Source organism: Lampetra fluviatilis, chromosome 59 (assembly GCF_964198595.1).
Source record: "Lampetra fluviatilis chromosome 59, kcLamFluv1.1, whole genome shotgun sequence".
Classification (NCBI taxonomy): domain Eukaryota; kingdom Metazoa; phylum Chordata; class Hyperoartia; order Petromyzontiformes; family Petromyzontidae; genus Lampetra; species Lampetra fluviatilis.
The window spans coordinates 1,557,083-1,578,430 of NC_136333.1; the positions used below are offsets into that span (position 1 = coordinate 1,557,083).

Sequence of the window (21,348 nt, forward strand, 5' to 3'; positions counted from 1 at the left end):
ACCAACTGTCACTCTTTCTCCTCACCAACTGTCACTCTCTCCTCACCAACTGTCACTCTCTCTCCTCACCAACTGTCACTCTCTCTCCTCACCAACTGTCACTCTCTCCTCACCAACTGTCACTCTCTCCTCACCAACTGTCACTCTCTCCTCACCAACTGTCACTCTCTCTCCTCACCAACTGTCACTCTCTCCTCACCAACTGTCACTCTCTCTCCTCACCAACTGTCACTCTCTCTCCTCTCCAACTGTCACTCTCTCCTCACCAACTGTCACTCTTTCTCCTCACCAACTGTCACTCTCTCCTCACCAACTGTCACTCTCCTCACCAACTGTCACTCTCCTCACCAACTGTCTCTCTCCTCACCAACTGTCACTCTCTCCTCACCAACTATCACTCTCTCTCCTCACCAACTGTCACTCTCCTCACCAACTGTCACTCTTTCTCCTCACCAACTGTCTCTCTTTCCTCACCAACTGTCACTCTCCTCACCAACTGACTCTCTCCTCACCAACTGTCACTCTCTCCTTACCAACTGTCACTCTCTCTCCTCACCAACTGTCACTCTCCTCACCAACTGTCTCTCTCTCTTCACCCACTGTCTCTCCTCACCCACTATATCTCCTCAATGGACGTCTGTTTAAAAAAAAGGACGGAGCTTGATAGCTCATCGGATGGCTCCTCCGCTTCTAAACAAAGATGTTCGTGATCGCAATTCACGCGGCTCCTCTCTCACTTCCTCTCTCCCTCGCCCTGGCGCCAAGGTCACGCGCGGAGACGCGGAAACGCGCATGCGTGCAGCGCCACGACGTGCCCCCCCCCCCCACAGCTGCCCCGTACCCCCCCACAGCTGCCCCGTGCCCCCCCCCCACAACTGCCCCCCCCCCACAGTTGCCCCGTGCCCCCCCCCCACAGCTGCCCCCCCCCCACAGCTGCCCCGTGCCCCCCCCCCACAGCTGCCCCGTGCCCCCCCCACAGCTGCCCCCCCCCCACAGCTGCCCCGTGCCCCCCCCCCCACAGCTGCCCCGTGCCCCCCCCCCCACAGCTGCCCCCCCCCACAGCTGCCCCGTGCCCCCCCCCCACAACTGTCCCGTGCCCCCCCCCACAGCTGCCCCGTGCCCCCCCCCCACAGCTGCCCCGGCCCCCCCCCACAGCTGCCCCGTGCCCCCCCCCACAGCTGCCCCGTGCCCCCCCCCCACAGCTGCCCCGTGCCCCCTCACTGACCCCGCTACAGGCTATACAGTCCGTGTGTACCAGCTACAGTCTATATATCTATCCGATAGTTTGTATTTACCTGCTACGGTCTATACAGTATATACAGTCTATGTCCCCCATGTTTGTAAGCACTCCCAGTACAGTGCCGTACGCGTCCCGACTCGTGATTGGCTAGACGAGGGGGGGAAAGCGGGGGGGGGTGCTCGTGGCCCCACCCCTCCGAGGATGTTGGGGGGGGGGCTATGCGCGTGACGTCACGCATATATTATAAGTCCGCATCGCGGTGACGTCACTCGGGATCGATAAAAATAAGAGCGAGACAAAGACAAAGATCCCCCGTGTAGCCTCAATAGACTGTCGGGGCAAGTGCCCGACCGCCTTTGTCTCCCCCGGTGGCGATGTTTACGACACACCGCACCGAGGTTACTCATTTGAGGCTGAGTCGACCTAGAGCAAGAGAGCCCAAGGAGCCGGTTCGGATGATCGTCCCTGGCTGGGGGTGTTGGTGGTGGCCGTGAGTGGCTGGGGTCACAGTGGCCAGCAGCTGCTGCAGCAGCAACCCGGGGTCACACGGAACGTCGGACTCGTGACAGTTGACGGGGTTGTCGATAGCCACCCACCAACCCCACTCCCACCCACCACCAAAACTCCCACCCACACTCACGCACCAACCCCACTCCCACCCACCTCCACCCACCCACCCACTCCCACCCACCACCAAAACTCCCACCCACCAACCCCACTCTCATCCACCATCCACACTCCCACCCACCTCCACCCACCAACCCCACTCCCACCCACACTCACGCACCAACCTCACTCCCACCCACCATCCACACTCCCACCCACCTCCACCCACCAACCCCACTCCCACCCACACTCACACACCAACCACACTCCCACCCATCATCCACACTCCCACCCACCTCCACCCACCCCACTTCCCACCTCCACCCACCAACCGCACTTCCCACCCACCACCCACCAACCCCACTCCCACCCACCCCCACCCACAGACCCCACTCCCACCCACCCCCACCCACAGACCCCACTCCCACCCACCGACCCCACCTCCCACCGACCCCACCCACAGACCCCCCCACCCACCGACCCCGGAGACCCCAGCGACTGTGCGCCCTTACGGGCTGGGGGGGAGGGTGACTAGGGAGAAGGGGGAGAGGGAGGCGAGGGGGAGGGAGGAGAGGGAGGGGGGAGCAGGGTCCAGCCAGGCGGATTGTATCCGTGTACCACAGGCGTCGCCTCGAGCACGGAGCCCGCACAACCACGGAGCTATGGTGACTAGGGTGACTGTGTCAGGGTGAATGTGTCAGGGTGAGTGTGTCAGGGTGAGTTTGTCAGGGTGAGTGTTTCAGGGTAGGTGTGGAGGCTGTGTCAGGGTGAGTGTGTCAGGGTGAGTGTGGAGGCTGTGTCAGGGTGAGTGTGTCAGGGTGAGTGTGTCAGGGTGAGTGTGGAGGCTGTGTCAGGGTGAGTGTGTCAGGGTGAGTGTGTCAGGGTAAGTGTGGAGACTGTCAGGGTGAGTGTGTCAGGGTGAGTGTGTCAGGGTGAGTGTGGAGGCTGTGTGAGTGTGTCAGGGTGAGTGTGGAGGCTGTGTCAGGGTGAGTGTGTCAGGGTGAGTGTGTCAGGGTGAGTGTGGAGACTGTCAGGGTGAGTGTGTCAGGGTGAGTGTGTCAGAGTAAGTGTGGAGACTGAGTCAGGGTGAGTGTGTCAGGGTGAGTGTGGCAGGGTGAGTGTGTCAGGGTGAGTGTGGAGACTGTGTCAGGGTGAGTGTGTCAGGGTGAGTGTGTCAGGGTGAGTGTGTCAGGGTGAGTGTGGAGAGTGTGTCAGGGTGAGTGTGTCAGGGTGAGTGTGTCAGGGTGAGTGTGGAGAGTGTGTCAGGGTGAGTGTGTCAGGGTGAGTGTGTCAGGGTGAGTGTGGATAGTGTGTCAGGGTGAGTGTGTCAGGATGAGTGTGTCAGGGTGAGTGTGGAGAGTGTGTCAGGGTGAGTGTGTCAGTGTGAGTGTGTCAGGGTGAGTGTGTCAGGATGAGTGTCAGGGTGAGTGTGGAGAGTGTGTCAGGGTGAGTGTGTCAGTGTGAGTGTGTCAGGGTGAGTGTGTCAGGATGAGTGTGTCAGGGTGAGTGTGGAGAGTGTGTCAGGGTGAGTGTGTCAGGGTGAGTGTGTCAGGATGAGTGTGTCAGGGTGAGTGTGGAGAGTGTGTCAGGGTGAGTGTGTCAGTGTGAGTGTGTCAGGGTGAGTGTGGCAGGGTGAGTGTGGAGGCTGTGTCAGGGTGAGTGTGTCAGTGTGAGTGTGTCAGGGTGAGTGTGTCAGGGTGAGTGTGGAGAGTGTGTCAGGGTGAGTGTGTCAGGGTGAGTGTGGATAGTGTGTCAGGGTGAGTGTGTCAGGATGAGTGTGTCAGGGTGAGTGTGGAGAGTGTGTCAGGGTGAGTGTGTCAGTGTGAGTGTGTCAGGGTGAGTGTGTCAGGGTGAGTGTGGAGGCTGTGTCAGGGTGAGTGTGTCAGGGTGAGTGTGTCAGGGTGAGTGTGGAGAGTGTGTCAGGGTGAGTGTGTCAGGGTGAGTTTGGAGAGTGTGTCAGGGTGAGTGTGTCAGGGTGAGTGTGTCAGGGTGAGTGTGTCAGTGTGAGTGTGGAGACTGTGTCAGGGTGAGTGTGTCAGGGTGAGTGTGTCAGGGTGAGTGTGAAGACTGTATCAGGGTGAGTGTGTCAGGGTGAGTGTGTCAGGGTGAGTGTGGAGGCTGTGATAGGTTGAGTGTGTCAGGGTGAGTGTGTCAGGGTGAGTGTGGAGGCTGTGATAGGTTGAGTGTGTCAGGGTGAGTGTGTCAGGGTGAGTGTGTCAGGGTGAGTGTGTCAGGATGAGTGTGGAGGCTGTGTCAGGGTGAGTGTGTCAGGGTGAGTGTGGAGACTGTCAGGGTGAGTGTGTCAGGGTGAGTGTGTCAGGGTGAGTGTGTCAGTGTGAGTGTGTCAGGGTGAGTGTGTCAGGGTGAGTGTGGAGACTGTGTCAGGGTGAGTGTGTCAGGGTGAGTGTGTCAGGGTGAGTGTGTCAGTGTGAGTGTGTCAGGGTGAGTGTGTCAGGGTGAGTGTGGAGGCTGTGTCAGGGTGAGTGTGTCAGGGTGAGTGTGTCAGGGTGAGTGTGTCAGGGTGAGTGTGTCAGTGTGAGTGTGTCAGGGTGAGTGTGTCAGGGTGAGTGTGGAGGCTGTGTCAGGGTGAGTCTGTCAGGGTGAGTGTGTCAGGGTGAGTGTGTCAGGTTGAGTGTGGAGACTGAGTCAGGGTGAGTGTGTCAGCGTGAGTGTGTCAGGGTGAGTGTGTCAGGGTGAGTGTGGAGGCTGTGTCAGGGTGAGTGTGTCAGGGTGAGTGTGGAGGCTGTGTCAGGGTGAGTGTGTCAGGGTGAGTGTGTCAGGGTGAGTGTGTCAGGGTGAGTGTGGAGGCTGTGTCAGGGTGAGTGTGTCAGTGTGAGTGTGTCAGGGTGAGTGTGTCAGGGTGAGTGTGGAGGCTGTGTCAGGGTGAGTGTGTCAGGGTGAGTGTGTCAGGGTGAGTGTGTCAGGGTGAGTGTGTCAGGGTGAGTGTGTCAGGTTGAGTGTGGAGACTGAGTCAGGGTGAGTGTGTCAGCGTGAGTGTGTCAGGGTGAGTGTGTCAGGGTGAGTGTGGAGGCTGTGTCAGGGTGAGTGTGTCAGGGTGAGTGTGGAGGCTGTGTCAGGGTGAGTGTGTCAGGGTGAGTGTGTCAGGGTGAGTGTGTCAGGGTGAGTGTGGAGGCTGTGTCAGGGTGAGTGTGTCAGGGTGAGTGTGTCAGGGTGAGTGTGTCAGGGTGAGTGTGGAGGCTGTGTCAGGGTGAGTGTGTCAGGGTGAGTGTGTCAGGGTGAGTGTGTCAGGGTGAGTGTGTCAGGGTGAGTGTGGACCATATCTCTTGCCCGCTTGTCGGGGCCTGCTCAGGTGATGAGTCAACCATTCGGAGCGCCGCAGCGCTGGAGGGCAAAGTCGACAGACGTTATGGGTTGTTGGGGAAGGGTCGAATCAGCCGACCATGCTCACCTACCTCTCGGGTCAACACAATCCAAGGCCGTCATTATAATATATATTGAGGGGGACACATCCCCCCCCCTCCCCCAATATTCAAATATGCTCAAAATGTCCCCCACCCAATATATTGCTGTAAAATAGATTTCTGTTTATATGATTGTGGTTATGGTTGTACTTTATTAATCGCTGATCTCTGCCACTACATACAATGAAACAAGAAAAGGTAAAAAGAAAAGAAAAAACAGAGCAATGTAATACAAAACACTATTAGACATTATTGTTAAAAATAAATAAAAAAGTCCATCCTGTGTTTTAGTGACTTTTTTAATATTTTAGGCAGGAAATGGCAGGAAATTCGTTTTCAAATTTAGATTTCTTTTGCTAAAGAAGATTTGGTCCCCCCCAATGTTGACATCATGGCTACGGCCTTGATACCCACAGCGGTCAACTTTCATCGGGTAATTCAGCATTCGTTGTAAAACCTTGGGTGGACTCGCCATGGGAATGTCGAATTTCCACCGCCGAGCCCGCTCCATGTGTGTGCGTGTTGTTTTCTTCTTTTGCAGGCGAATCTACTCTCACAGCAAGACATTAACGGTGAGGAGGCCGTCGATTTCCATCGCTCCATCTCCACGCGGTCGTTCCCCTCCCTCCTCTGGCTGCCGCTCCGTAGTTCCGAATGTGAATTTTTTATATTTTTTCCCTCCACCCACAGGTCGCCAAGTAGTGGTTCAGTCTCGACCGGTATGCCCTCAGCGCGTCCTGCCCGAGGCCGATTCCCTGAACCGTCGACGTTGACGGCTCTCGCGAACGAACAGGCCCCGTGCAGTTCGAGCCCCCCCCCTGCCCCGTCCACGTGTTTCTCCATCCCTGTCTCCACCCCTGGAGTTTTATCGGGTGGTGATGGACGAAATTCTCTACTCATTTTCAGAGGCTGGGTGGGTTGGTGGGGGGGGGCATTATCGCCAATAGGATGTCACCACAGAAGGGGGTTTTCTACTCATTTTCAGAGGCTGGGTGGGTTGGTGGGGGGGGCATTATCGCCAATAGGATGTCACCACAGAAGGGAGTTCTCTACTCATTTTCAGAGGCTGGGTGGGTTGGGGGGGGCCATTATCACCGATAGGATGTCACCGGAGAAGGGAGTTCTCTACTCATTTTCAGAGGCTGGGTGGGTTGGGGGTGGGGGCATTGTCGCCGATAGGATGTCACCACAGAAGGGGGTTTTCTACTCATTTTCAGAGGCTGGGTGGGTTGGTGGGGGGGGGCATTATCGCCAATAGGATGTCACTGGAGAAGGGAGTTCTCTACTCATTTTCAGAGGCTGAGTGGGTTGGGGGTGGGGGCATTGTCGCCGATAGGATGTTATCAGCGTGAGGGTCACCACTCCACGTGGTGTTTTGACGTCTGTGTACTGGGGGGGGGGGCCGCAGGGAAAGGCCACGAACTCCAGGGGGCTGCCACAGCGGCCACGCGGCCCTTGCAATGGAGCACAAAGACAAAGATTCCACCCCGTATAGCCTGAACAGACTGTTGGGGCAAGTGTTGTTAGCGAGCGCCTATGAAGGCCGGCACGGCTCACGGAAGGGGGTGGGTGGCCAGCAGCCCGCCCGGCCGCCTTTGTCTCCCCGGTGGGCGACGTTTACACTGCGCACCGGGGTTACTCATTTGAGGCTGAGTCGACCTAGCGGAGGTCCAGGACCGATTCAGATCATCGTCACGGGGTGTTGGCGAGAATCGAACTCGGGTCGCCGGGGTTCGCAGTGCGGCGTGGCGCGCTGACCGCTACGCCGACATCTGCTGCTGCCCCTGCTGCTGCTGCCCCTGCTGCCACTGCTGCTGCCCCTGCTGCAGAGCGGCAGGGGAGGCGGTGGGGGGGGAAGGAAACCTGACCTCAGCTGCCTCGAAAGGAGACACCGCCACTGCTGCTGATACAGCGGCCACTCGCTGCACCTCACCACTCACCCACCACTCACCCACCACTCACCTCACCACTCACCTCACCACTCACCTCCACACAGCACCTCACCACTCACCCACCACTCACCCACCACTCACCTCACCACTCACCTCACCACTCACCTCCACACAGCACCTCACCACTCACCCACCACTCACCTCACCACTCACCTCACCACTCACCTCACCACTCACCTCACCACTCACCTCACCACTCACCTCCACACAGCACCTCACCACTCACCTCCACACAGCACCTCACCACTCACCTCACCACTCACCCACCACTCACCCCACCACTCACCCACCACTCACCTCACCACTCACCTCACCACTCACCTCCACACAGCACCTCACCACTCACCTCCACACAGCACCTCACCACTCACCTCACCACTCACCCACCACTGACCTCACCACTCACCCACCACTCACCTCACCACTCACCTCACCACTCACCTCCACACAGCACCTCACCACTCACCTCCACACAGCACCTCACCACTCACCTCACCACTCACCCACCACTCACCTCACCACTCACCTCACCACTCACCCACCACTCACCTCACCACTCACCTCACCACTCACCCACCACTCACCTCACCACTCACCTCACCACTCACCTCACCACTCACCCACCACTCACCTCACCACTCACCTCACCACTCACCCACCACTCACCCACCACTCACCTCACCACTCACCTCCACACAGCACCTCACCACTCACCTCCACACAGCACCTCACCACTCACCTCACCACTCACCCACCACTCACCTCACCACTCACCTCACCACTCACCCACCACTCACCTCACCACTCACCTCACCACTCACCCACCACTCACCTCACCACTCACCTCACCACTCACCTCACCACTCACCCACCACTCATCTGACCACTCAACTCACCACTCACCTCACCACTCACCTCATCACTCACCTCACCACTCACCCACCACTCACCTCACCACTAACCTCACCACTCACCTCACCACTTACCTCACCACTCACCTCACCACTCATCTGACCACTCACCTCACCACTCACCTCACCACTCTCCTCACCACTCACCTCACCACAGCACCTCCACACAACACCTCACCACTCACCTCACCACTCTCCTCACCACTCACCTCCACACTCACCTCACCACTCATCCACCACTCACCGCACCACTCACCTCCACACAACACCTCACCACTCACCTCCACACAGCACCCCTCACCACTCACCCACTACTCACCTCACCACTCACCTCACCACTCACCCACTACTCACCTCACCACTCACCTCACCACTCACCCACTACTCACCTCACCACTCACCTCACCACTCACCTCATCACTCACCTCACCACTCACCCACCACTCACCTCACCACTCACCTCACCACTCATCTCACCACTCACCTCACCACCTCACCACTCACCTCACCACTCACCTCACCACTCACCTCACCACTCACCTCATCACTCACCACTCACCCACCACTCACCTCCACAACACCTTCACACAGCGCCTAACCACTCACCTCACCACTCACCCACCACTCACCTCCCCACTCACCTCCACACAGCACCTCACCACTCACCTCCACACAGCACCTCACCACTCACCTCACCACTCACCTCCACACAGAACCTCACCACTCACCCACCACTCACCTCCACACAACACCTCCACACAGCACCTCGCCACTCACCACTCACCTCACCACTCACCTCACCACTCACCCTCTGCAGAGTACAAGGAGTGCTTCTCTCTGCACGACGCGCGTGCCCGGGGCCGCGTCCCCGCCGCCGAGCTGCTCACCATCATGCGCTGCCTCGGAGCCTGCCCCACCCCGGCGGAGGCCGATGCTCACCTGCGGGCTCACAGCATCGGTGAGGCCGGCACTCGCCCTCACCACAACGCTCGCTCTCACCGCACAGCTCGTTCTCGTCACAACGCTCGCTCTTTCACCACAACGCTCGCTCTCACCACACCACTCGCTCTCACCACGCCACTCACCCTCTCACCGCTCGCTCTCTCACCACAACGCTCGCTCTCTCACCACGCCACTCACCCTCACCGCACCGCTCTCACCGCACCGCTCGCCCTCACCGCACCGCTCACCCTCACCACACCGCTCGTTCTCACCACACCACTCACCCTCACCGCACCGCTCGCTCTCATCACAACGCTCGCCCTCACCGCACCGCTCACCCTCACCACACCGCTCACGCTCACCACACCGCTCGTTCTCACCACACCACTCACCCTCACCACACCGCTCGTTCTCACCACACCGCTCGCTCTCGTCACAACGCTCGCCCTCACCGCACCACTCGCCTCACCACACCACTCACCCTCCCGCCTGTGACCTCCTGCCCGTGACCTCCTGCCCGTGACCTCCCGTCCGTGACCTCCCGTCCGTGACCTCTCGCCCGTGACCTCCCGCCGTGTCCCCCCCCGCCCGGCAGGCCGTAGCGGGGAGCTCGACTTCTCCACGTTCCTGGCCATCATGCACGCGCAGCGGCAGCGCGAGCGCCCCGAGCGAGAGATCCTCGCCGCGTTCCGCGCCCTCGACCCGCGCCGCCGCGGATTCGTCACGGCCGCCGAGCTCCGCGGGAAGCTGACGCGCATGGGGGAGCGCATGCGGCCCAGCGAGGGTGCGAGCAACACCACCACCACCAGCACCACCAGCGCCGCACTCACATACCACCACCACACTCACATACCTACACCAGCACCACCACACTCACATACCTACACCACCACCACCACACTCACATACCTACACCACCACCACCACACTCACATACCTATACCAGCACCACCACACTCACATACCTACACCACCACCACCACACTCACATACCTACACCACCACCACCACACTCACATACCTACACCACCACCACCACACTCACATACCTATACCAGCACCACCACACTCACATACCTACACCACCACCACACTCACATACCTACACCACCACCACCACACTCACATACCTACACCACCACCACCACCACACTCACATACCTACACCACCACCACCACACTAACAAACCTACACCACCACCACACTCACATACCTACACCACCACCACCACACTCACATACCTACACCACCACCACACTCACATACCTACACCACCACCAGCACCACACTCACATACCTACACCACCACCAGCACCACACTCACATACCTACACCACCACCAGCACCACACTCACATACCTACACCACCACCAGCACCACACTCACATACCTACACCTGCACCACCACCACACTCACATACCTACACCACCACACTCACATACCTACACCACCACCACACTCACATACCTACACCACCACCACCACACTCACATACCTACACCACCACCAGCGCCACACTCACATACCTACACCACCACCACCAGCACCACCACCACCACCACACTCACATACCTACACCACCACCACCAGCACCACCACCACACTCACATACCTACACCACCACCACCAGCACCACCACCACACTCACATACCTACACCACCACCACCAGCACCACCACCACACTCACATACCTACACCACCACCACCAGCACCACCACCACACTCACATACCTACACCACCACCAGCGCCACACTCACATACCTACACCACCACCACCACCACACTCACATACTTATACCACCACCACCACACTCACATACCTACACCACCACCAGCACCACCACCACTACACTCACATACCTACACCACCACCAGCACCACCACCGCAACACTCACATACCTACACCACCACCAGCACCACCACCGCAACACTCACATACCTACACCACCACCAGCACACTCACATACCTACAACACCACCACCACACTCACATACCACCACCACCACCACCACCACACTCACATACCTACACCACCACCACCACACTCACATACCTACACAACCACAAGCACCATCACCACCACACTCACATACCTACACCACCACCAGCACCACACTCACATACCTACACCACCACCACACTCACATACCTACACCACCACACTCACATACCACCACCAGCACCACCACTACACTCACATACCTACACAACCACCAGCACCACCACCAGCACCACCGCCACACTCACATACCTACACCACCACCAGCACCACCACCACCACACTCACATACCTACACCACCACCACCACACTCACATACCTACACCACCACCACCACACTCACATACCTACACCACCACCACCACCACTCACATACCTACACCACCACCAGCACCACCGCCACACTCACATACCTACACCACCACCAGCACCACCACCACCACACTCACATACCTACACCACCACCAGCACCACCACCACACTCACACACCACCACCACCGCCACACTCACATACCTATACCACCACCGCCACACTCACATACCTACACCACCACCGCCACACTCACATACCTACACCACCACCAGCACCACCACTACACTCACATACCTACACCACCACCAGCACCACCACCACACTCACATACCTTTCACCACCACCTACACCACCTACACCACCACCACACTCACATACCTACACCACCACCAGCACCACCGCCACACTCACATATCTACACCACCACCAGCACCAGCACCACCACCACACTCACATACCTACACCACCACCACCACCACCACATACCTACACCACCACCAGCACCACCACCACCACCAGCACCACCACCAGCACCACCACCACACTCGCATACTTAAACCACCACCGCCACCACCACACTCACATACCTACACCACCACCACCGCCACCACCACACTCACATACCACCACCACCACCACACTCACATATCTACACCACCACCACCGCCACACTCACATACCACCACCACCACCACCTACACCACCACCACACTCACATACTACCACCACCACCACCAGCACCACCACACTCACATACCACCACCAGCACCACCACTCACATACCTACACCACCACCACTACCACCACACTCACATACCTACACCACCACCACCACACTCACATACCTACACCACCACCAGCGCCACACTCACATACCTACACCACTACCACCAGCACCACCACCACCACCACACTCACATACCTACACCACCACCACCAGCACCACCACCACACTCACATACCTACACCACCACCACCACCAGCACCACCACCACACTCACATACCTACACCACCACCACCAGCACCACCACCACACTCACATACCTACACCACCACCAGCGCCACACTCACATACCTACACCACCACCACCACCACCACACTCACATACTTATACCACCACCACCACCACACTCACATACCTACACCACCACCAGCACCACCACCACTACTACACTCACATACCTACACCACCACCAGCACCACCACCGCAACACTCACATACCTACACCACCACCAGCACACTCACATACCTACAACACCACCACCACACTCACATACCACCACCACCACCACCGCCACACTCACATACCTACACAACCGCCACCACCACACTCACATACCTACACCACCACCACCACCACACTCACATACCTACACCACCACCACCACCACACTCACATACCTACACCACCACCAGCACCATCACCACCACACTCACATACCTACACCACCACCAGCACCACACTCACATACCTACACCACCACCACACTCACATACCTACACCACCACACTCACATACCACCACCAGCACCACCACTACACTCACATACCTACACAACCACCAGCACCACCACCAGCACCACCGCCACACTCACATACCTACACCAGCACCACCACCACCACACTCACATACCTACACCACCACCACCACACTCACATACCTACACCACCACCACCACACTCACATACCTACACCACCACCACCACACTCACATACCTACACCACCACCAGCACCACCGCCACACTCACATACCTACACCACCACCACCACACTCACATACCTACACCACCACCAGCACCACCACCACACTCACACACCACCACCACCACCACCACCGCCACACTCACATACCTACACCACCACCACCACACTCACATACCTACACCACCACCGCCACTCACATACCTACACCACCACCAGCACCACCACTACACTCACATACCTACACCACCACCAGCACCACCACCACACTCACATACCTTTCACCACCACCTACACCACCTACACCACCACCACACTCACATACCTACACCACCACCTGCACCACCGCCACACTCACATATCTACACCACCACCAGCACCAGCACCACCACCACACTCACATACCTACACCACCACCAGCACCACCGCCACACTCACATATCTACACCACCACCAGCACCAGCACCACCACCACACTCGCATACTTAAACCACCACCGCCACCACCACACTCACATACCTACACCACCGCCACCACCACACTCACATACCACCACCACCACACTCACATATCTACACCACCACCACCACCACCTACACCACCACCACACTCACATACTACCACCACCAGCACCACCACACTCACATACCACCACCAGCACCACCACTCACATACCTACACCACCACCACCACCAGCACCACCACACTCACATACCTACACCACCACCAGCACCACCACCAGCACCACCACCACACTCACATACCTACACCAACAACAACCGCCATTCACCACTAAGTGGCGGTGATGTCACCACGACGCTTGTGCCAGGCCATGTGCACCTTGAGGCCACGTGAAGTGTTGAATGCCCGCTGGCAGGTCACGGGGCAGACCCAGGTGCCACAGGTCGACTGAGATGACCAAGATGACTGGCTGATGCACCACCTGTGCCCCCTACTGTACCAACTTGCTGTGCTTTAGCCACCCGGCGCTCCGCTCGTTGTTGTGAGCGTCGCTCCTCCGCCCTTCGTTGTTGTTGGAGGGCGACTGCCTCCAACTGCCCAGTAGCGTCCTTCACGAGCCTCCTCCACAGAGGCCGATCTTGACACCGCTGGTACCAGTCATCGGCAAGTCCACTCAGCTCCACGTCCTCTTGTACCACATCACTCCATCTCTTCTCTAGCCCGTGCCGTGCCCGTTTAGCCCCCTCGATCCGGTCGAACAAAAGCTGTTTAGGCATGCGGTGGGTGGGCATGCGGGCTACATGACCCAGCCACCGCAGCCTTGCCTTGCCTGCCGGAGCTCACCGATGGGACTTTGCCCAGATCTTGAAAGATACCTACACCACCACCACCGCCACACTCACATACCTACACCACCACCAGCACCGCCACCACACTCATATACCTACACCACCACCACCACCAGCACCACACTCACATACCTACACCACCACCACCACACTCGCATACCTACACCACCACCAGCACCACTACCACACTCACATACCTACACCACCACCACCACTACCACCAACCCACCACCACCCCCACCACCAACCACGCGCTTGATGCCATGTGTGGCCGTGCCCTCTGACCCCGCAGTGGACGAGCTGCTGCGGGAGGCCAACGTGCCGGCACAGGGCGTCGTCCGCTACGAGGCGTTCGTGGCCAGCGTGCTGCTGCCCGCTCCCGACTACAAGTAGGGGCCGTGGCCCCCCACCCCCCCCCCCACCCCCCTCCACCCGCCCGTCTCGTGTGTCGTGGTTTGTCGTCCTGCTGCCGTGTCAAGTTGCCGTGTCGCATAGTGTGGTCCCGTCTCGTGAAGCTGTGTTGTGCCCCGTGCATCGTGTCTCGTGTCTCTTGTTGTGTCTCCTCAAGCCGCACGACGTGGAGAGCCGTACTCCACACGCCTCCGATGTATTCGCAACGATTCACTTGCTCCGACCGAACGGCTTCATAACAAATAAAATAAAAACCGCAGATTCACCACCCAGCGTGGCCCCCCCCCCCCCCGTCCCTTACTCCGAGCTCCGCCACTCAAAATCACGACTCACACTCGTGACTCTCCTACACCATTTATTTGTTCGATGAGCAGAAACCGACAAGACGGGTCGCCGTGGCCCCCGGGTGGGTGGCCTGGGGGGGCCCCCCCCCCCACACACACGGGCCCCGCCCCCCCCCACACAGAGGGCTCCACTGCGGTGCGGTCACTGCTTAGGTGTCGGCTCGCGTGACGCGGTGGGGTGGTGGGTGGGTGAGGTGGTGGGGTGGTGGGGTGGTGGGGTGGTGGGGTGGTGGGGTGGTGGGTACACGGGACGGCATTAACTTAGAACGCGGCGACGACGGCAGCTGTGCGATGCGCGTCGGCAGTGACGACGCTCGGGTCTACACGAGCTTCTACGCGAACGTCTCGCCGAGATTGCGACGCTACGGGGGGGGGGGGGGGGGCACGGTGACGATGTCCGCAAGGGGATACGTTGGGCAACCGCGTGGCAAGGAAATTACCCCCCAAGGCTCAGGGGGCTAGGAAAACACGCGGGTGACCCCCCTCCTACCCCTTGACCCTATATCCAGCGACCGCACACCCTGGCGGGGTGGGCTGGTCCTGGGTCGTGGCACGGGGTCACCCCGGGTCGTGGTGCGGGGTCACCCCGGGTCGTGGCACGGGGTCGTCCCGGGTCGCGGCCGGAGGTTGCGGACGCCCTAAGGCAGCAGCAGGAGTGACCCATCTCGTCTCACGACGAGGTATTTCATAATAGCAATAAACGACGATAACACTAGAGCACGTGGGGTCGCGGGAGAGACTGCCATTAGTGCCTTGACTGGGGGGCAGTGGGGGGGGGGGTAGTCTGGCACTAGGGTAGGGGTGGCGGCACGAGTGGTAGGGGCACGAGTGGTAGGGGTACTAGTGGCAGGTGCGGTGGCACCAATTGTAGTGGTTGTATGGGCGCTGGCAGTGGCAGGGTTTGTAGTTGCTCTGTGGCGATGGTGGTGCAGGGCTACTACAAATGATCGGTAAGCCGACTCCAGCAGTTCTTTCTTGCCGTGGTCGTCTCACCTGATGACGATTGCTCGTGTTGCGATCGAAACGTCGTGATCTATTAATTTCTCTACCCACGTGACTTTACCGAAAGAACCAAAGAGTGTGGGTTCCTGCAGTCACGAAAGCTTCAAATCAAGATTGAGCACACGCTAGCGGTTGCGGTTAGTGGTGGTGGCAGTGGTGCTGCTATTAGTAGGCAAGTCTGCTTTGGTGGTTGTGTGGTGGTGGTGCTATGAGTAGTAGGTGAGCACGCTCTGGTGGTTGTGTGGTTGTTGTGTGGTGGTGGTTGTGCGGTGGTGGTGGTTGTGTGGTGGTTGTGTGGTGGATGTGTGGTTGTGGTGGTTGTGGTGGTGGTGCTACGAGTAGCAGGTGAGCACGCTGCTCTGGTGATTGTGTGGTTGTTGTGTGGTGGTGGTGGTTGTGTGGTGGTTGTGGGGTGGTTGTATGGTGGTGGTTGTGTGGTGGTTGTGTGGTGGTTCTGTGATGGTTGTGTGGTGGTGGTTGTGTTGGTGGTGCTACGAGTAGTAGGTGAGCACGCTCTGGTGATTGTGTGGTTGTTGTGTGGTGGTGGTGGTTGTGTGGTGGTGGTTGTGTGGTGGTTGTGTGGTTGTTGTGTGGTGGTGGATGTGTTGGTGGTGCTACGAGTAGTAGGTGAGCACGCTCTGGTGATTGTGTGGTTGTTGTGTGGTGGTGGTGGTTGTGTGGTGGTTGTGTGGTGGTTGTGTGATGGTTGTGTGGTTGTTGTGTGGTGGTGGATGTGTTGGTGGTGCTACGAGTAGTAGGTGAGCACGCTCTGGTGGTTGCCCCGGATGAGCATGGTGGGCGGCAGGTTCTTGGTGAGCGCCTCCAGCCAGGCCATGTAGAGCAGACTCGACACGGAGCCCTTGCGCGCCACGGGGAGGCTTCTACCAACGCAAACACCAACACCACCACCACGTCACCACGTCACCACGACACCACCAACACCTCCACCACCACGTCACCACATCACCACGCCACCACGCCACCACGTCACCAGTCACCACGACACCACGAACACCTCCACCACCACCACGTCACCACGTCACCACGTCACCACGTCACCACGTCACCACGTCACCACGTCACCACGCCACCACGTCACCAGTCACCACGATACCACGAACACCTCCACCACCACGTCACCACGTCACCACGTCACCACGTCACCACGACACCACGTCACCACGTCACCACGTCACCACGACACAAGCGGCACCACGACACCACGTCATCACGTCACCACGTCACCACGTCTACCACGTCACGTCACCACGTCATCACGTCACCACCACCACGTCATCACGCTACCACACCACCACGTCAGCACACCACACCATTGCAAACACAACCACACCACCACATGACCATACCACCACGTCACAACCACACTACCAAGCCACAACCACACCACCAACACACTACAACACTACCACGTCACCACTACCACACCACCACACCACACCACCACACTACCACGTCACCACTACCACACCGCCACACCACCACGTCACAACAGCAGGTCACCAACGTCACGTCACCACGGCCATCACCACGTCGTAACATCTCCAAGGCCACAACCACCACCACCCCCGCAGTCATCACCACGCCGATCACCAGGGTCAATCACCACCACCACCACCACCCGTCGCCACCGTGCGCGGCTGACTCGGAGGAGTGTGCGAGAAGGGAGGAGGAGGAGGGAGGAGGGACTCACATGACGATGAGGTTGGCGCTCCGTGAATGCTCCTGCAGCAGCTCGTTGAGCCGGATCTGCCGCAGCGTCTGAAGGGGACGGGGCGGACACACACACACGAGCATGCTCGCAAACCACCCCTCGCGGGACACACACACGCACACGAGCACGCTCGCAAACCACCCCTCGCGGGACACACACACACACGAGCACGCTCGCAAACCACCCCTCGCGGGACACACACGCACACACGCGCACGCTCGCAAACCACCCCTCGCGGGACACACACACACACGAGCACGAGCACGCTCGCAAACCACCCCTCGCGGGACACACACACACACACGCGCACGCTCGCAAACCACTTCTCGTGGGACACACGCACACACACACACGAGCACACTCGCAAACCACTCCTCGCGAGACACGCACACGCGCACGCTCGCAAACCACCCCTCGTGGGACACACACACACACACGCACACACGAGCACGCTCGCAAACCACCCCTCGCGGGACACACACACACACACACGCGCACGCTCGCAAACCACCCCTCGCGGGACACGCACACACACACGAGCACGCTCGCAAACCACCCCTCACGGGACACACACACACACACACGAGCACGCTCGCAAACCACCCCTCGTGGGACACACACACACACGCACGAGCACGCTCGCAAACCACCCCTCGCGGGACACACACACACACACGCACGAGCACGCTCGCAAACCACCCCTCGCGGGACACACACACACACACACGAGCACGCTCGCAAACCACCCCTCGCGGGACACACACACACACACACGAGCACGCTCGCAAACCACCCCTCGTGGGACACACACACACACGCACGAGCACGCTCGCAAACCACCCCTCGCGGGACACACACACACACACGCACGAGCACGCTCGCAAACCACCCCTCGCGGGACACACACACACACACACGAGCACGCTCGCAAACCACCCCTCGCGGGACACACACACACACGCACGAGCACGCTCGCAAACCACCCCTCGTGGGACACACACGCACACACACGCGCACGCTCGCAAACCACCCCTCGCGGGACACACACACACACACACGAGCACGCTCGCAAACCACCCCTCGTGGGACACACACACACACGCACACACGAGCACGCTCGCAAACCACCCCTCGCGGGACACACACACACACACACGCGCACGCTCGCAAACCACCCCTCGCGGGACACACACACACACACGAGCACGCTCGCAAACCACCCCTCGCGGGACACACACACACACACGCGAGCACGCTCGCAAACCACCCCTCGCGGGACACACACACACACGAGCACGCTCGCAAACCACCCCTCGCGGGACACACACACACGCACACGAGCATGCTCGCAAACCACCCCTCGCGGGACACACACACACACGAGCACGCTCGCAAACCACCCCTCGCGGGACACACACACACACACGAGCACACTCGCAAACCACTTCTCGCGGGACACACACACACACGAGCACGAGCACGCTCGCAAACCACTTCTCGCGGGACACACGCACACACACACACGAGCACGCTCGCAAACCACCCCTCGCGGGACACACACACACACACGCACACACACACGCACACACGAGCACGCTCGCAAACCACCCCTCGCGGGACACACACACACACGAGCACGAGCACGCTCGCAAACCACCCCTCGCGGGACACACACACACACACGAGCACGAGCACGCTCGCAAACCACCCCTCGCGGGACACACACACACACACACGCGCACGCTCGCAAACCACTTCTCGTGGGACACACGCACACACACACACGAGCACACTCGCAAACCACTCCTCGCGAGACACGCACACGCGCACGCTCGCAAACCACCCCTCGTGGGACACACACACACACACGCACACACGAGCACACTCGCAAACCACCCCTCGTGGGACACACACGCACACACACACGAGCACGCTCGCAAACCACCCCTCACGGGACACACACACACACACGAGCACGCTCGCAAACCACCCCTCGTGGGACACACACACACACGCACGAGCACGCTCGCAAACCACCCCTCGCGGGACACACACACACACACGCACGAGCACGCTCGCAAACCACCCCTCGCGGGACACACACACACACACACGAGCACGCTCGCAAACCACCCCTCGCGGGACACACACACACACACACGAGCACGCTCGCAAACCACCCCTCGTGGGACACACACGCACACGCTCGCAAACCACCCCTCGCGGGACACACACACACACACACGAGCACGCTCGCAAACCACCCCTCGTGGGACACACACACACACGCACACACGAGCACGCTCGCAAACCACCCCTCGCGGGACACACACACACACACACGCGCACGCTCGCAAACCACCCCTCGCGGGACACGCACACACACACGAGCACGCTCGCAAACCACCCCTCACGGGACACACACACACACACGAGCACGCTCGCAAACCACCCCTCGTGGGACACACACACACACGCACGAGCACGCTCGCAAACCACCCCTCGCGGGACACACACACACACACGCACGAGCACGCTCGCAAACCACCCCTCGCGGGACACACACACACACACACACGAGCACGCTCGCAAACCACCCCTCGCGGGACACACACACACACACACGAGCACGCTCGCAAACCACCCCTCGTGGGACACACACGCACACACACGCGCACGCTCGCAAACCACCCCTCGCGGGACACACACACACACACACGAGCACGCTCGCAAACCACCCCTCGTGGGACACACACACACACGCACACACGAGCACGCTCGCAAACCACCCCTCGCGGGACACACACACACACACACGCGCACGCTCGCAAACCACCCCTCGCGGGACACACACACACACACGAGCACGCTCGCAAACCACCCCTCGCGGGACACACACACACACACGCTCGCACGCTCGCAAACCACCCCTCGCGGGACACACACACACACGAGCACGCTCGCAAACCACCCCTCGCGGGACACACACACACGCACACGAGCATGCTCGCAAACCACCCCTCGCGGGACACACACACACACGAGCACGCTCGCAAACCACCCCTCGCGGGACACACACACACACACGCACACACGAGCACACTCGCAAACCACTTCTCGCGGGACACACACACACACACACGAGCACGAGCACGCTCGCAAACCACTTCTCGCGGGACACACGCACACACACACACGAGCACGCTCGCAAACCACCCCTCGCGGGACACACACACACACACGCACACACACACGCACACACGAGCACGCTCGCAAACCACCCCTCGCGGGACACACACACACACGAGCACGAGCACGCTCGCAAACCACCCCTCGCGGGACACACACACACACGAGCACGAGCACGCTCGCAAACCACCCCTCGCGGGACACACACACACACGAGCACGAGCACGCTCGCAAACCACCCCTCGCGGGACACACACACAC

The 21,348-nt window shown here is 59.6% G+C and overlaps 2 protein-coding genes and 1 long non-coding RNA gene across 3 annotated transcripts in view; 1 reads left to right on the top strand and 2 right to left on the bottom strand.

Annotated features, from left to right (window-relative positions):
- The first annotated feature begins 2,416 nt into the window (after nucleotides 1–2,416).
- Nucleotides 2,417–15,087, top strand: CALML4 (calmodulin like 4). Its single transcript, XM_078881056.1, has 5 exons — nucleotides 2,417–2,511; nucleotides 5,810–5,840; nucleotides 8,949–9,089; nucleotides 9,669–9,857; nucleotides 14,702–15,087. The coding sequence occupies exons 1-5, from the start codon at nucleotides 2,509–2,511 to the stop codon at nucleotides 14,800–14,802; spliced, it is 465 nt and encodes a 154-aa protein (XP_078737182.1). The 5' UTR covers nucleotides 2,417–2,508; the 3' UTR covers nucleotides 14,803–15,087.
- Nucleotides 7,453–8,596, bottom strand: LOC144950888 (uncharacterized). Its single transcript, XR_013640422.1, has 4 exons — nucleotides 8,533–8,596; nucleotides 8,183–8,249; nucleotides 7,507–7,517; nucleotides 7,453–7,471 (listed from the first exon to the last, which is right to left on the bottom strand). It is a non-coding gene; the product is annotated as an uncharacterized LOC144950888 (long non-coding RNA).
- Nucleotides 15,088–16,779: 1,692 nt separating the features above from the next.
- Nucleotides 16,780–21,348, bottom strand: part of LOC144950726 (solute carrier family 12 member 1-like) — a 66,000-nt gene continuing 61,431 nt past the window's right edge. Inside the window, 2 exon segments of the mRNA XM_078880799.1 lie at nucleotides 16,780–17,047; nucleotides 17,878–17,945. Of these exon segments, the coding sequence (XP_078736925.1) occupies nucleotides 16,912–17,047; nucleotides 17,878–17,945 (204 nt within the window). The 3' untranslated portion in view covers nucleotides 16,780–16,911.

Coding starts and splice junctions, on each gene's coding strand:
- CALML4 (XM_078881056.1), top strand. Junction 9,090..9,668: donor CCTGCGGGCTCACAGCATCG/GTGAGGCCGGCA, acceptor CCCGCCCGGCAG/GCCGTAGCGGGGAGCTCGAC. Junction 9,858..14,701: donor GCGCATGCGGCCCAGCGAGG/GTGCGAGCAACA, acceptor CTGACCCCGCAG/TGGACGAGCTGCTGCGGGAG.